Source organism: Ambystoma mexicanum, chromosome 5q (assembly GCF_040938575.1).
Source record: "Ambystoma mexicanum isolate Mex_15411 chromosome 5q, UKY_AmexF1_1, whole genome shotgun sequence".
In the NCBI taxonomy this organism is placed as follows: Eukaryota; Metazoa; Chordata; class Amphibia; order Caudata; family Ambystomatidae; genus Ambystoma; species Ambystoma mexicanum.
Window position 1 is genome coordinate 1,277,010,792 of NC_090933.1, and position 17,441 is coordinate 1,277,028,232.

General features: G+C 45.3%; 1 protein-coding gene across 4 annotated transcripts in view; it reads right to left on the reverse strand.

Moving 5' to 3' along the window:
- Positions 1–269: 269 nt before the first annotated feature.
- Positions 270–17,441, reverse strand: part of NRBP2 (nuclear receptor binding protein 2) — a 464,081-nt gene continuing 446,909 nt past the window's right edge. For 3 of the 4 annotated variants that reach the window (XM_069621852.1, XM_069621853.1, XM_069621854.1), the window contains exons 16-18: positions 14,090–14,153; positions 12,963–13,018; positions 270–9,999 (exon numbers count right to left, since the gene is read on the reverse strand). In XM_069621852.1, coding sequence (XP_069477953.1) covers positions 9,919–9,999; positions 12,963–13,018; positions 14,090–14,153 — 201 coding nt within the window. In that variant the 3' untranslated portion in view covers positions 270–9,918. The remainder of the gene's footprint in view (positions 10,000–12,962; positions 13,019–14,089; positions 14,154–17,441) is intronic. The other variant, XR_011278688.1, reaches the window with a different exon arrangement.

Sequence of the window (17,441 nt, forward strand, 5' to 3'; positions counted from 1 at the left end):
GGTGCAATTGGCATGTCAGGCACAGGGTTCTCTTCCGACATGCATCACTCCTTCAATAGAGATTAAGGTAGACCACCGGCTAGCCGGACCTTTTCCAATGGCAAGAACGTGCAAAAGATCTGGCGGATACCTTCAGGAACATGCACGAACACAGGGACCTTGCCACTGATTAAAGACACAAATTCAACTTTCAGACATCTTCTAGCTGAGCCAGACTTGGCAATAAGTACAATAAAACAACTCGAAAAATGAAAAGCCGAACAAGGAGACCCAAAACAAGGGACTTTATTTTCTTATTTATAGATTTTGGGCAGTCAGGTTTCTTAAAATATAATAAAAACTAGAAGATAAACCATATACAATTCACAAGGCACATATTCCCCCAAGCACTGGATGTCAATGGAATGTCCTGGGACAGGCCCAGCCAGATTCCCGGGACAAGAGCTCTCCAACAATGCAGCTTATTCCTGTAGTGTACATCCAAGGAGAAGACCCCGGGCTCAACACGAAGGCTCTCATAGGTTGCGCCAGCCTTGGCTCACATGGCTACCCAGACTGGGCAGCAGGACAGGTAAGGGGCAAACACGTGCAAGGCCAGTGCAACATTTCTGCTGGATCAGTCTCTGGTTTGAGTTTTGGGTGGAAAGAACTCGCCCGGTAATGGAGTAGAGAAGAGAGTAGAGCATAGTGTGTGATGAGCAAGTTGCCAACAATAGACGGTGATGCCTTTATGAGTTCACGACTGCCCTGTGCTCAAGCATAATTACAAAGCGTACATTGACTTGCAGGTCTGATCTCAGACGAATTCATGCCATCAGTGAGAACAAATCACAAGGCTTGAAGCTGGCATTCAGAGACATTCTCACTACTGTTGGGTAATGGAGGAAGAGTAGTCATGAAGATCACATTTTAAATAAGCAAGTTGTGCTCAAGTCTAGACTAAAGGAGCCCGGTTTTCATGCAATGTGCTACCACTCTAGACTCCCCTATATCCCGTATTTTTGGGTGTTGGTTTCACAGGCAGTACCTATGATGGAATGATTAAAAACGTTGGCTACCTCAATTTACGACCAATTCCTGATGCATTGGTGTTGAAACCTACCCATGTTGATCAAGGAACAAGCCAACTGTCGAACGACAACTAATAATTAACCTTTTTCGAAGACGCCTTCAATTCTCCCCCGATGTGCGAACCAGTCAGTCTGTGTGTGTGATATTGCTTATATATGTCACCAGTGGAGGTTCGGGGGGGGGGGGGACAGGCTTAAAGAAAAAAACAGCCATATGGGCAAATCCTGACAATAACTATGTATTTCTGAAGTCGCATTAGATCTTGCATTTAAGTAGCTGGGCATCAATGAGGCCATCGTCCACCTTTTCAAGGTCACTGGCGTGCCGTAACTCGTTCCACCCAGGAAGTCAGTTTCATGACGGACTCACTTGACATAGCTGACCGAGCCCTGCTGGTTCATCTGCTCTGGGAACGACATACCAACTGGACTTTGAGACACACCATCCTGTCTAAGATGTCTCTAGATACCCTGGATGTCTCTACTGACCGTCTGATAACCTGCACTGTCGGTTCTCTTTACATGACCGCCACCAGTAGAGGTAGGAGTCGCAACATGGCAAACATTATGCAAGGCCACTGCTTCAAACACTTGCAGTCCAAGTGCCTGGTCCTGGCTAACCTGAAATATCAAAGCAGAACGGTCATTCCAAAAATACTTGTTGCTTGGAGGCGGAGGGATATGTGGCGCCGGACAAAAGGGCACCTTCATAAACTTCCAGTTTTGGACGTGGTCCTTTTAAATGTCAGGCGTGTCAAATTTAAATTTGGTGCAGGAACACCAAGCATCCTTTTTTGAAATTCGGAAAAAGTATTAATTATACAATCTCAACAAGGGCTTGCAGCCATTTTAAAAAGATGCGGATAGGTCTAAAATATTTCTAGAAAATAGTGAGATTGCTACAGGGAGCGGTCTTTTAAAATGACCAGTTTCTTGTAGGATTTCCAACAAATAAATCATGAAATAAGAATCCATTTGTCAAAACGAAGAAATAAAGGCTGGAATAGTTCCAGTAGGAAAGCGGCCTCCTTAAAATGGGAGGCCACACAAGAGGGTCCTTTTTTCCATAACGGATCTGTCGCTCGCCACGTTCATAGCAGGTTGGCTTCACCTCTACTGGGTGCCTTACTCATGTATGGACTGAACTATTCTCCAAAAAGAACGAGCTCCAATGAGCGTGAACCTCACATCAGGGGTCGCTTTCACTTTAGCACAGGTTGGCACGGACGGAATTTGCCAATTCAAATGCTGCAATTATTGGCCTGGAATGTTGGTTGATGCCATAGTGTGGCTGAGGCAGTGTGGCGGTATCTTGGTAAGCCACTGGTGGAATGATTCATTTTTCTTGGCATGTGCCCCATCTAAAATGGAGCTCCACCCCTTTCACATTAGCGTAGGCATACTGAATACATGCCACTTACAAGCCCTCCAATAAGCAAGAGTCTGGCGTGCTGTATAGACACACTGGCCCTCATTAGGAGTACTGCAGTGTGGTAAAAAAGTGGTGGTAAAGTAGCAGTAATTGCGGTACTGCCAAATTACAGCACCACCGTAACAGGGGTTTGGCAGTACGGTGAACAATTTATCTCCAGCAAAAAGATGTAGGCAAATATTCCACCTTACTGTCATATATCATATTTACCGCACAGTATTATCTGCCGCTCACAGTAAATCTGTTCACAATCCCCATGGAGTTCTATGAACTCCAAAAAGGGAGACCAACACCATTGGGCTGCCACTCATAATCCAGTGGCAAGTCCACGGGACAAAGTGGCAGCAACGGTAAACGAGCGTGCAAGTAAATCAGTGGATTTACTACTGAATTACCACCAAACTCGTAATGAGGACTATAACCCCTCCAGTTCGTCCCCGCAAATAACTCCTGTTCAGTTTCTAGAGATGTTTTGATGCATGTTCCAAGTTGTACATCTCCTGAGGCTTAAAAACCCATTAAGCTGTGGCCAGGGGCTGCCATGCAGAAAATCACATTGACCACCTTTGCAATAAAACATTCTGCCAAGAATCCCTAGCAGGTTTAGAGCGAATGTCACAAGAGCATCCAGCTGATGAGCGGTGTAAACCATACGCCAGACACTAGCCCTGGGATGTTAATATTCATGCCACATATCCTCCAGGCAAGGGGTGCTGGCCCAGCCCCCCTGGAAGTGCCTCAACAGCAACCCAAACCTCAAGCCTTCAGAAAATCACTCCAGAAGAAAGCGGATCCATGTATAGCACCTCATTACGAGGCGACTCAGCCACTGAAGGAGAAGACGAGAGCTCTGAATTGAGCAGAGCAGTAGACCCTGAGGTTGCAGACTTAAATGGGCACAGACAGCTAGGTCTGCCCTGCCCTGTAAATCGCAGAAAATCCTAACACATCGCTCAAGTGTTTCGGCACTACGCTCTACAGAGCTAGGCTGCTCGCTCAGTTTATAGGTCTTTAGGACCCAGAGGGCTTAACAAATGAAATGCTCTTCCGATTCTTACCCAACATTCAGGCATCTGGCAGAGTCGTGAAGACGGATCAGCCAGACCGGCGCCTTCCCCAGGATCTTCAATTGGCTGAGGTCCCTGACTGTCAGCCCAGGGACATTTTTTTTGCAGAACCGGTTTCATGTGCTCAATTTTTAATACACACAACAGCCGAATTGCAGCATTAGTTTAAAGAACCTGCAATTTTGAAATCCTATTAGCAGGCAGTATTCTCTCATACGCACCCACTGTTGAGAAAATTGAAATCAGACTGAACTGGCGAACTCCTGAACCGGAGGGAAATGGGACTTGACACTTGACAGTTAAAGTACCCAATGACAAAATCTAATCAGAGGATCTAAAGTACTGAGGTGTTAATCCAAGCTCCAAACTTAAGAGACTTTGACCATATGAGGGTTACGGAAGTCTCATTTTATCCGATCCTACTATCGAACAATGGCACATATAAACAGAAGAGGCACTCATTCACCTGCCTACTAATGCCACAACGAGTAGCCTTTGCTTATTCCAGAGCCGTGGAGTCCTCGCTGACTAGGTTCTGTAAATGTGCGCATTGTACACCGGGTAGCACGATGCATGCGCTTATCCCCTTATGGTGTCCATGCTTTCTCCGCCATCAGGGGGCACACATGGCATGACAGAGGACGGCCTTTTATTGCCACATCACCCACACCAGCGTAGAGAAGTACCTAGTAACGTGATGTGCAACAAACGAAGTGTGGGTGCACTCAACTGTGTGCAAGGTGCTAGGTGAGTGAGACTAGATAGAAACAAAACAGAAACCGATTGGTGGCAGCTGAATAATGCAACCAAAGTCCATGCAGGTGCTGTGGTAACATGCAGAAAAAGTGATAATCTAATGTGAACAAAATAAGGCTAACAAAAATGGGCGACTGTGGTAAACCTACCAAAGTGCACCACGGTAGGTACATGAGAAAAATAGAATTGTACAAATATTTACGAGTGGAAGAAAAAACAAATGAATGTAGCATGTGAGCTAAAATACCAGCTCGCGCGGAAATACCCAAAACATAAGTGGTGCTGCAGAATTATTTTACTTAATTCATAGGGACCGAGCGGCACTGTAACCATCCCAGAATCAAGAGGTGAAAGGCTTTCGGCACCCCTTGCTGCGGTTAGAATGTTCCATAACAGGTTGCAGAGTGGTCCTCGGACTGTCAGAAGGGCATCAGAATGGAAGAAGTGTGCCTGTCTGACAGAATCCCACTTCTTTGCCTGCAGCACTGCCCACACCGGTCTACGACCTGGTGTCGTTGCTGCCGCCGCACAAATTGTGTACACAGAACTCCGATTTAAGCATCACACACCCTGAATCTTACGCACAACCAGCACCTTCCGCCTGGAGGGCTTTCAACGCCTACTGCGAGTAGAGTGGGAGGACTTCCCTAGAGGAGTGCCTCCAGTATTGAGGTTCTTAGGGGCAGGCTGGTATAAGGGCAAACAACTCTGCAAGGGACATTTGCCACCCCCGAGCCCCATATGCTGTGTGTTGCACTGCATGTTGATCTATGGCAGATTCAAGCTGCAGATGCCACATTTGTGTTAGACCCTTCAATGGGGCAACACTGGTTGCTTGCAATAAACAATCTGCCCCCCGCAACTCCTTGTGGGTGGCTCCATCCGTTGCTGCCTGATATGCCTTGATTTTAGAACCAGCCCAGGCTACAAGACTCAGAGGTAAGATGTCCTAGACCCCCAACACCACATGCAGCAGTCGCGAGGATCCTTGTGGCTGCAATTCATTCATCAATTTAAGGATTAGGGAAAACTCGATGAGGAAATGTATAGAAAGGAAAAGTGGAATAGGGTGTGCAAATAAACTGCATAATGTCACAAAGCTGTGACGCGCAAAGTGTTGTGTAATGAAAAAGAGGAGCCGGGTTTCCATTAATAGCCACCAAGTACTCTCCTCTGGCTGGGTTGTAGATGGATCCACTTAGCAACTCTGCCACTATGGAAACCTGATAGTATACCGACGGGTTGGGACTTATGGTGAGGTGCCCACAGATAGTAAAGACACAAGTGGTGAAGAGCATGAATTATTGCGCATTGGTGTAGTGTACACGGGAGCTCTGACTGATCCTATCCAGAGGACTGAGTTTCCTAACACAAGGGTGCCCCGCTGCTAATTCAAGCTACGGAAATCAGAAAATATTCCTTTATGTGAGACTGAGGATCCAGGGTGGTACACAGGATCTGCATCGTGGGCATTGATCTACCCCCACTCAGATACGCAATCCTCCCACCTCGCGACCAAGCTCCAGGATGTTAGTGAAATGTCTTGCTAGCTACATCTTCCTGAAACGCACTGAAGATTAGCTATGTTGTGAAAGAACTACAAGGCGGTGTCTCTGTATCTGCTGCTGTACGGGCGGTTCATTGCTGTCTCAACATCAAGGTGTGTGTGAGGTGGTCGCAGCACACAAGTACAGCACTGCATCATCCTTTGCACAACGTGATATTTTCTGCAGGTGAAATTTGCACTAATCTAGCAATTTGCACTAATCTAGCAATAATATCAAATGGCATCCACTTTGTATTCAAACCTCATGCCAAAAGGCATCTACTTCGTATTCAAGTGTCTCAAACCTCATGCCAAAAGGCACCTACTTCGTATTCAAGTGTCTCAAACCTCATGCCAAAAGGTACCTACTTCGTATTCAAGTGTCTCAAACCTCATGCCAAAAGGTACCTACTTCTTAATCAAGAAACCTCACGTTACAAGGTACCTACTTCCTAATCAAGTGTCTCAAACCTCATGCTCAAAAGGTACCTACTTCCTAATCAAGTGTCTCTCACCTTATGCCAAAAGGTACCTACCTCCTAATCAAGTGTCTCTCACCTCATGCTACAAGGTACCCACTTCCTAATCAAGTGTCTCAACCCTCATGCTACAAGGTACCTACTTCCTAACCAAGCGTCTCAAAGGTACCTACTTCCTAACCTAGCGTCTCAAAGGTACCTACTTCCTAATCAAGTGTCTCTCACCTCATGCCAAAAGGTACCTACCTCCTAATCAAGTGTCTCTCACCTCATGCTACAAGGTACCCACTTCCTAATCAAGTGTCTCAAACCTCATGCTAAAAGGTACCTACTTCTTATTCAAGAGACTCCCTCTCAAGCCAGAAGGCTTCTACTTCGTATTCAATGGACTCACACCTGAAGACAAATGGCTTTTGCTAGTCAGTGAAGTGACCATAACCTTCTAAATACAAACCTATTCCTAACATAGGCAGCAGAAGCCACCGGGCGCGATTTCATTGTCCTGGACAGGATTGCTGGATTAGTGCAGAGTGAATTCAATTAGCAATGTCCCATTTGACCTGCAATACACGTGGTGCTCTCCATGGGCGCCTTGAACTCCGATTTTCAAACTAAACTAATACTTAAGAAAAAAAAATCAAAACGCCAACTGTGCCACCCAACTAATTTGCTAAAGCTTATTTGATTCCACTCCGTCCAATAGCTACTTGTCAACCAGCAGTGAGTGTTGCGTTATGCACCAAACTGCCCCCAAAATCAACACTATAACCCAACCCCTCACTGTCATTGCTTAAAATCCTCATACGCCGTCAGTATTTACACGTACACAGTTATTACCAAGGATCCCCGTCTTCTAGGTTCGCAGTTCCCATTAAAAACAAACAATGTACCATTAAAATCTTGTTGTTGGGGCACTAGCCTCTGAAAGCGGCAAACAGTTTTAGGGGAGGAACTGTATGTAATAATGGCCCACCGATGTGGCCATGGATGAAGGCACATTCGTTCCACACCAGTGAAGCATCAAGCCCTCAACCACGAGGTGTTTTCTTACCCTTGCGAGAAACGAGCAAAACCCTAGCAGTTTGAACGCTGTTCAACAGGGCCCTGTACAATTAGGAAAGTCCTACTAAAAGTCACAGATTCACATAAAATGTTCGGGGCCGAGGCGCTACAACAATGACATTATACACAATGTTATTATCTAGGATCAACGCTGCCTGCAGCCACGGTGTAAGGAGACCATCATTTAAAACCCACAGCTCCCACTATCCGAAGACACCCGGATTTTCACCCAAAATGGGATTAAATAGTGTTATTTGTGAACAAAAAGGAAGAGGTATGTGGAGCAGAGCCTCGGAACCCAACCGTTCCAACACACCCATGCCTTTCGCAACCTAGATCAGGGATTTAAAAAGCAAAACCTGATTGCTTCAATTTTTGGAGGCACAAGCACCGAAAGATCAAGAACATGGAAAATGTGGCTTTGTATTAAGAGGATCCAAAACAATGTTAATGATAATGGATTGTGGGGATGGGTGGCCACCACTGAAGGATATATGTCAATCAATCGGCTACACTGGCGTTGAGCAACACCCGTCTAAACACCCTCTTAAATTTGAGAATCCATTTCCGATTGATATCCTGCTCGTCCATGGCACGTGGAAGGGTCTGTGCACGGAGCGCTCTAAATCAAAAAACTTATCAATAAATACAAGCATGACCAGACAGGCAAATATACTATATAGGAAACGAATGCTGGCGGGTGGTTATGGAGAGTGATTGTGTCGGAAAATAAATACCTGAACGAAAAGACAGATGAATAATTCACTTGTGTACATAAATGTGAATAAGGCGATGGAAGAAGGCATTTATTGGAAGAATAATAGATGAGTCAAGCGCTAGACTGAACGATGGACAGGGTGAGAAGGGAAATGGATGCCGGGATGGCTCCTATCAATAATGGATCCACTGACGGCCAATGGAAAATCAGTGTAGCATGTAAACTGATTTGTGTACGTAGACAGCAGTGGACAGATGAAATGACGACCAAGTGGATAGAAGGATGGATTAAAAAAAAAAGAACCAACCAAAAAGGACAGGATAATGCAAAGAGGATGGCTAATACAATCAACAGAAGAAAAGATGGATGTTGGGTCACATGCAATACCGGATGAATGGATGGGCAGGAGAAATAATTAGCAGAGGATTCAATGAACACATGTTCAGATGGATAACCAGATGCAGGGACACATGAAAACATGGACAGACACAAGCAATAACAGATGAAGCATGAGTGGCTCGATAAACATAGCAGCAGACAGAATGAACAAAAGGCAGGTGAGTGGTTCCATGGAGAGAAGAGCGTATGGAAGAACAAACTGAAGTTGATGAACCAAAACAGATGGATGTGCTCAGTAGGCGAGACAAAGTAAACTAGTGCAATACTGTGCGGCAAAAACAAATCTTCTCAATCTTCCTAAGGCAATACCACTTTGTGGTCAATCAGACAGGTCATGGTTTTCACTGCTATGCCACCTCTTGCCATCAAGTGATTGGATACCAATATTTGAGAAACAATTATGCTGGTGTTTTGGCTTCAGTGCCTGCAATAAGACCTTTGTAGTGTTAGAAGTGACCCCAGAATGCACTGTGATTCAACATCATCTTAATCTAGAACATACATCAGTTTCAATACTACGATTGGTCCGGTCTGTTTTCCCACAGCTAGCGACGTCCCAACCAACTGCCTTGAAAAGTGGTTCGATAATACAACGCAAAGGACTAAATAATAGAACACTAACATTTTAGGTAAGATTACAAGCAGTGCGATTGCACAATAGAGTCGACTGCTTTCGTGGCCAGAACCTGCTCCCTGAAGTGAAGGTCTCCTGTCCAGCACTTGACGCGGAATGGAGAAGATCGGTCTCAGAGCGCATCAGGAGGGATTATGGGCCGTAGAGTTCAAAGAGATTGCCACTAAAGAAGCAGACAGACTATCTGGACAATAGATGGCTCTCAGTTACATGCACAATTTCAACGGTGTGATGAATTCTAGAACAAGAAGTCAATTTCAAGACATCACAAATAGTCAAAAGCATGGCCCAACATCTTCTCCTTCGAAAGCTATTGGTCTGCCCAATGTTGGCTCAGTTTTGCACCCAGGCTGATGTGAAAGTGTGTTTTTCCAGCATCTGGGTTCTGCTGGATTTCCGATGGGTCTTTCTGATGAAGTCATGATTTCATTCATGAAAATCTTCTTTGGACCATTAATAAAACAAAATTTAAAAATAAGAGTCAGCAATCCCTGTTACAATCACACTCTGTCTGCTTTTCTTTCTCTGGATTGAGGCAAGCCATCACGCTTGCCTTCTCAGGAAGACTCACTCTCCATGTGCGTCGGTGCGGAGCGCTAAGCAAAATGGACAAGTAAGCGCGAGTAACGCGAGAGGCCGGGTTCACAGTTTACGCCACGCTCCTCGCAGGTCCAACGCGGGTGGGGCCTGCATCCTTCACCAGCTCTGCCCTACGACATCATGACTTTTGCAGGAGATCAAGGTGGGCCAGGAGATCACTGGATCACCTCGCACGGGTGGAGACTGTGCTTATGGAAGGCATCCTCTAGCAAACTGGTCAGCTTCTGGCAGTCGTCCTGGCACAAGGAGAAATGAAAAGGTTATTGCAATGGGATTGCCAGTCGGTAACAAAGAAGATCAAATAGGACCAAGAATAGCAAAGGGGAGGAGAACTGGAAAAGCATACGGTAGCGTGTGTGTATATAGGACACCGGGGAAGAAGTGGGTGGGGGAGAAAAGCAGCAGCCATGAATGGAGGCGGCATTTGCAGTGTGCCATTAAAGGAAATCAGATTAAAAGATTCTGAGAAAAGCAGTTTGAGTTATGATGGAATAATGATAAAGAAAAAGAGTCATACAATATCAGCTGATACGAAGAAAGGGAAGACAGAGAAGGCATGGTGATATAGGGTCCATGGAGATGGAAGTGATGAAAATAAGCAAAATGTGATGTAGAGAATAAGGGTACATTTGTGGATGAGGAGAGGGAAGAAAGAGGCCACTGAACGACATGTTGGGAAGCAGAGTGCCAAGGAAGAAGGTACAACAGAGAAATCCAAAAGCACCAGGGCAGAAAAATCAGGGGTTTGCAGAAGAAAGGTGGCACGAGGGAGATTATGAGTAAGAAGGATGACTCAAATAGTTGTGATGCAAATAGGTGGAGGGGGTGCAGATCAGAAGTGATTGAGGAGACAAAAGGAAGAGCGGGCCTGATGGGATAAGAACAAACTGAGTGCTCAAAACCGTGAAGTAGAAAAGAAAGGGAGAAGAAGGCAGGAGAGATAGAGAAAAGAAATAACAACAGGTAAAAGAGGATATGTAAGTGAATTCAGAGAAGAGGAGAAAGATCCATGGTCATGTGGCCAGTGCATTTATGAAAGAGGGATAGAAACAAGGGTTTGGAGAGTGGATTCAGTGAAGATGCAGAAAAGGGGGAATTGAGAAACCAGGACCACCAAGGACTTTGGATTCAAAACGTGACTGCTTAACATGCTAATAAATTCACCAATGGGGATAAAACTGGGTGCAGCAAGAAATTGAATGAATCTGGTGAACCTGCTGCATCTTAACCCTTTTTCTGATTGGACTGTTGTCACTGTGAGGAGTCAAGAATGGAACCCGGACAAATGTTAGCCATGTTTTTGGTTAAAGACTTTTATTGAAAATAAGAGGGTTTGGGAAAAGGCCTCTCTGTCCCTGCTTTTACAGGCATCTCCCTACATAAACCTAATTTAAGGACCTACCCGTGTCAGGATGTCAAAAAAAACTGTACTGCATCCAAAGTTCTATTCTGACCCTCGCACTATAAACTAAACTCTAACGTGAAAAGGGAAATATCTTTAACCATGGAAGGTTTAGAAAAATATTCATAAAGGAAGAACAAATGGTTCAAACAAAGGTTCAAGGGAAGAGGTCTTGGCTCCACAGGGTATTTACCTTCCCCTAGATTCTTCTTTACTCCTTGAGGTTTTTGTACACCACAGTTCTTTGGGCCTCACTTGGCCAACTACCACACTTGCACGCAAACAATAATAGCTTTACAATTTCGTTTTTTTTCAGGATACCTGGTATTTCTCTCTTAGTGTGGTTTCTTCTTTCTTGTTTAACACAATCTTTTTCAATTGCCTGGTATACTCTCCTGCCATGGCTTCTGGTTTTCACACACTTGTGACTGCCTGGTATACTCTCCTGCCCGGGCTTCTATTCATTCGGGGTCTTTGCCCGCTTTCAAAACTGCTAATAGATAATGTTGGATAACGAATCCCTCTGATATGTTATCCTCTCTCTGCTTAAGTATTTGCACTGTGTACACTCACACACTAGAAGAGGGGCTTTTTGTGATTTAAACTCCCCCTTTTCAATATGTCCATTCTTTATCTCTTTCATAGTTAATTGGTTCCCAAATGTTCGCACTCGCCATGCTCACTGATATGCCCCGGTGTCCACGCCTGTTTTCCTCTTGGCTCCGGCAAGTGAAACGCTGCTTTCCTTCATCTGCGAATGCCCAGGAGTCCCTCACCGTCTCCCGGCGTGCAAGCAGCATCTGTTAGCTCAGCAGCTTCTCTCTTCTCCGTCGGTCCTAGCTCTTCGGTTCTCCGTTCCTCTCAGAGAGGTGCAGCTCTCTTGCCAGTCGCCACAGCAGCTGTCCTTGATTCTCGGTTTGGGCTGCTTACATTGGCATAGGTGTGTGCCAGGAAACACTAGAGGACTCGCTGAGCTTGCAGTCTCTTTTGCCCCACATTGCTTGATCTCTCTTCTTCATCATCCCAGTATTTCCAGAAGTCCATTGTTGACAATTAAGTTATGGAATTTAAATAAGCATTTTTAAAAGGTTTGATGGCAAGTCAGTCCCGATTAATTGACAAGTGGAATTGAGGAAGGGTGATTTCATCAGCTTGGCAAGGTCGACCAAAGTTGGAAGGTTGGTCCATAGATTGGGTAAAAGGGGTTTCCTATGGGCTCAAGTGGGAATGGGGAAGAATATCTGGCGTCCGTGAATGGGCAATTACCGGGTCCGGTAAGGCGGTAATGACCCGGTAATTGCCCATTCGCGGGCGCTGTAAAGAAAATGATACCGGCGGCAGCCGTGCCGGTTTGAAGGGCGCGGCTACCACCAGTATCATAATGAGGCCCAATGACAAGTAGAACTTAGTTTAAACCATAGTATTAGTAGGTTAATGGAAAGTGATCAGTATGTAACTAGGAACACACAAAATAACATTGCAATAAAGCAGATCAGTGAGTGTGGAATGGTGGATGAAACGGGCAAAAGGGTGAGTGGGTGGGACAACAGGGAAGTTAATGGAGGGAGAAGAGATTAAGCAGATAAGAGCACGGAGAACAGAAAGAAGAGGCGAAAAGAGAGAAGTGGACAAGTAAGGAGAAACTCCTTGAGGCCAGCCAGAGAAGGAGATCCTGGAGACGAGGCAGTGGGGGTGCTTAGTGGGGGCAAGAGGATGGCCCAACACAGAGTCAAGACAAGGAAGGAGTTCACACAGCTTGTGTTTGTACACCGAACACGGCGCAGCCTGGAGACCCACCTCGTGAATGAAACCATAGTGCACCAGCTCTGTGGCGATCTCCCTGGAGCTGTCCGCTGCAGAAAGAGGAAACTAGGTTAGTAAATCGAGATACTCCTGCCTACACATCAACATCATTCATGCGCATCAGAGTTAGGGGAATGTCTACTGAAAACCTGCAACGCCATTAGCTAAGGCGTCTGCGCGACCCAAGGCAATGGTGGCACCCAACCTATTCCACACCAGGTCTAGTGGCGATTTTAAGACTTCCCGAAACCATACTGCCTCCCTTTTCGTGTCACAAGGGTACAAAGATAGCGCTGGTCCCAAAACAGTCATGATGACAAGACACAATACAATGATCTAACGAATGGATACACTATCACATCCTCAATTAGAGGGTGGCAGCACTGCACTAGTTGCCTGGAAGTGACCCTTCTTTGAGTGACCCTATTTGTCAGCCGAACCACCTTCGATTATACCCCAGCACTGTCAGGTGCCCAGTCCTCCACAGTCGCGTTTATTTAAGGCCTACTCGCGAGAGTAAAGCAACCCAGAACAATAATAGTTTGACAAAATGAGGGCCCAGAAAAAATTGGAATCCACAACATTTGGAGTTCAGATCAAATCCTGGGTGTTACTACTTAAGGAAATGGTGGCCCAGTGACAGTAAATTCGATATGTTGAGGTGGTTGGTGGAAAACCTTTCTTGTACTAGGTGAGAATTGTGGACATTTCAATATTTATTAACTTGGAGGTGTTCAAGAACGCCACACTTGGGGTAAACACCTGACACTGAGGCAAAATCTGGACGGCCACTAAAAAACTGGGCGAAAAAAGGTCAGGTATACAGACATAAATTCTGGCCAAAAGGTCCAATTTACAGACGCCAGAAATACACCTAATCACACAAAATGAAACCAATGTGTCCGATCCATCAATTCACGTTAAATATAAAGCTCATTTACATTTCAGAACTACAAAAGAGAACCTTGTATGGGTCACACAGTCGAGAACTCCAAGAAGAAGAACAGTGGAGCCAAGTCATGTGACGGGCGTTGCCACCCAGCATAATCACAAACAAAACCACACAGACACCATGATCACAGATAGTACAAAAAACAAAACAAGGGGAGCGGCACACATACAGGGCAGGAGGTCGCAACTTAACTGCCGGTGCAGCTTATCCTCCAATTTAAGGGACAGGGTGAGCTGAAAAAGAAAACAAAAGCTTTTAGAAACAATGGAGAAACAAGACGAGGGTTGAAATCTTTGACTTGTTAAATGCTTGCTACCAATCATAAGTACCTGAACCAGGATACAGACCCCACTAACCCAACCCTCAATCTTCTGCATACTTAAACCCACACAAAACCACACAACCATCTCTCTCCCAGCAATCCGCACGCACTTTACCACACCACATCAACAACACAAACTTCACCCACAGCACTCGAGGCCTTCACCCGATCCGATACTAGCACCAAAGCCCAGCACTCGGTGTATACCGAGCTGAAGCTGCCAACAGCACACCACTTCTCCCACTCTACTTCTCCCCACTTCCCGACTAACCCTACCCCGCCCTTCCGGTTTACAGATCCGCCAGAGCGCCTGGGGACCAATTCCGTTGGCGACAGTGCGCTATACAAGTACCGCTAACATAACATAACGAATGAACCTCTGGCTCTATGATGTGTTCAGTGCTGCACTGCTCCCGAGCTACGTCTGCGCTATAACCATAGATAATAATAATATATAATAATGCATTTTAGTTATGTGGAGATATGGACAACCTGGAGATGTTGTAAATGGCTCCATGATATAATCTATTAAACAAGATGGGTGCAATTTAATGTTTTGTAATAATTAGCTACTTTCAATAAAAGTTCCATACAAAATAATAAAGAAAAGTAAAAAGTAGAGCAGCAGACAACCGGTACGAAATAAGCGTCCCGGGAGGATAGCTCAGCGGCAACGTGCTCGCCTTAGAAACAAGATGACATGAAGCAACACGCGCTTAGAAACCTCTGGGTATTAAGCGTGTTATAAATTTGCAACAAAGACATATTCCTGTAACAGTGCCTCGATGCCCCAGGGCTGTGTGAGCGCTTTAAAAATGCAAATTTAAAAAAATGTGAAAGGAAAGGAGTGAAGCAAGCCCCGAAAAACACTGGGCGAGGTGGGAGGAACTTCAGTGATAAGCCAGGCAAATCAACTGGAGGTACTGGCTGAGGTGGGAGGAGCTTCAGGGATGAGCCATGCAAATCAACTGGAGGTATTGGCTGGGGTGGGAGGAGCTTCAGGGATGAGCCATGCAAATCAACTGGAGGTACTGGCTGAGGTGGGAGGAGCTTCAGGGATGAGCCATGCAAATCAACTGGAGGTATTGGCTGGGGTGGGAGGAGCTTCAGGGATGAGCCATGCAAATCAACTGGAGGCATTGGATGTGGAGGCATTGGATGAGGGGGAGGGGATCTAAAAAGGGAAAGGCCATGCAAATCGGTATTACCCAATTTGATGTTTTTTAATTGATCGAATGGTACATCTGGTTGAATTCCGCCAGTACCATTCGATCGATTAAAATCGATCAAATTGTGTAATCACTACAGAACATGGGGAGCACGGGTGTCCCCCCCGCCCCCGCTAACCATGTTTGGCATTGATGCCCTTGGTTGTAGCAGGGGTGTCTACCGCTTCCTGAGGATTGGAGGTGAGGGACGGAAAAACAAAACAAAAAGAGAAAAGTGGACCCTGCAGCGTCGGATCTGACCCACGTAAGAGGAACGGAACTGATGCCGCAGGGTGAGAAGGAAGCGTACGTGCAAAAGGTAATTGGGGGGAGGATGGGGTGTATTAGGGTGGTGGGGGCAAAGATTTATGGAGTTTTGCCGCTGCAAAATTGGTTTCGCTGTGAAATTGACTACGATCAACTCCACGGCAAACAATTCTGCCACGCCCAAATCACACAGATTCATGCAAATCACCCAAAAGAAATGCACTTTGTGGTGGAACAACCAACATCAGAGAAAGATGAAGTCATTGGCCAAGAGGAATTAGTGATGTTTGGTTTGGGGTGGAGGGATCTGGTAAAAGTCACACCACTTATCCAGAGGGTTTGGGAGGAAATGGCATAAAGTATTTAGGGGTTAATGCCCTCTATGTAGCAGCAGTTCCTTTGTTTAGGCACCAACACACCCACCAATGAGGCTCATGTTTCCACCTGGAAAGTCCAGAAACTATGGAGATGGCCGTCTCCACATTTCCGCAGCCGTAAGGTCTGCTTTATTTTAATTTTGCTAGTTTTGCCATTGGGTCTTCTTTTGAATCTTGCAACAACCCACCTAATGATTCCCTCATCCCTTCTGGGGGTCGAGATTCGCCAGTCGTCACAATCAGGATGATTAGATTAACTATACTGTAGACTAGCACCTTGGTGGCACGCCTTATCCAATCAGATTCCTTGGAAAGTGGGCTGTATTCTCTGATGAAAGCACGCATTCTAAGCGAGCTATTGGCCTCTCCCATCAGCTCGCGTTGTGCTTCACCCACTCCACTAGTGCACCTTAACAAAACACCAAAAAACACCAAACGTGCAGAGAGACACCTCTTCTGCAACACCATGATCACCTTGGAAATGGAAAAACTACTCTAAAAGTTAGTTTCCTTTCCACTTGGTGGCCATGTTGGATTGTGGTCAGCTTTCATTAATGAGAAAACACTCACACTCAGAACATCTTTTCATAAATGAAAATGCTTGCCATTGGCACCAGGCTGAATGCCGCGTTTCTAATGACAATTAGCTGTGTGGGCACTGCCAGCCCATGTTAAAGGACACACTTAATTCAGGTGGCGAGGTGGCACCGCCTTATGCACTGCCAGAATGATGAAGTTAAGCCAAGTCAGTGGCCAAAAGGCACACCCAGCAAGACCCTATACCAAACAAGCATTGCCGGTTCAGAGTTCAAGTTTCTAACCTTTACTCAATAGGCTGTATTTCGTTTTTACTTTTGACTATTATGTGGCGCTAATTCACCATCTTTAAACCAAAACTGTTACATGGGAGGACAGCAATGGGAATATGGCAGATGGGGAGGGACACAAAGAGTATAGGTGGCTAGATACCCACTCATTGACTGGCTATGGCCAATGCTAATCCCATGGTCATTCCCCCCAGTTCCGTCCCCTCACCGCCCAAAACATATCCTACTGGGATCTCTCGGAGCTCGCTTTATTTATTTATTTTTTATTATGTCGTTTTGGTTAAACACATAAAACCAACATCCTGTGTACATTAAACATTTTTTTAAAAAGATTTCCAATATTTAAAAGACCAAATCCAATTTCCCACAATTTTAAAACATCAAAAATACATTTTCAAACAAAATTTTAAAAGTGAAAAAACTATAAAATGAATCAATTTTCCTAAGAAATTGTTGCCAAATAAAGAATACTGACAACATTCTTTTCATGTGTTCGCCAGAGTAGACAGCGCCCCAAAAT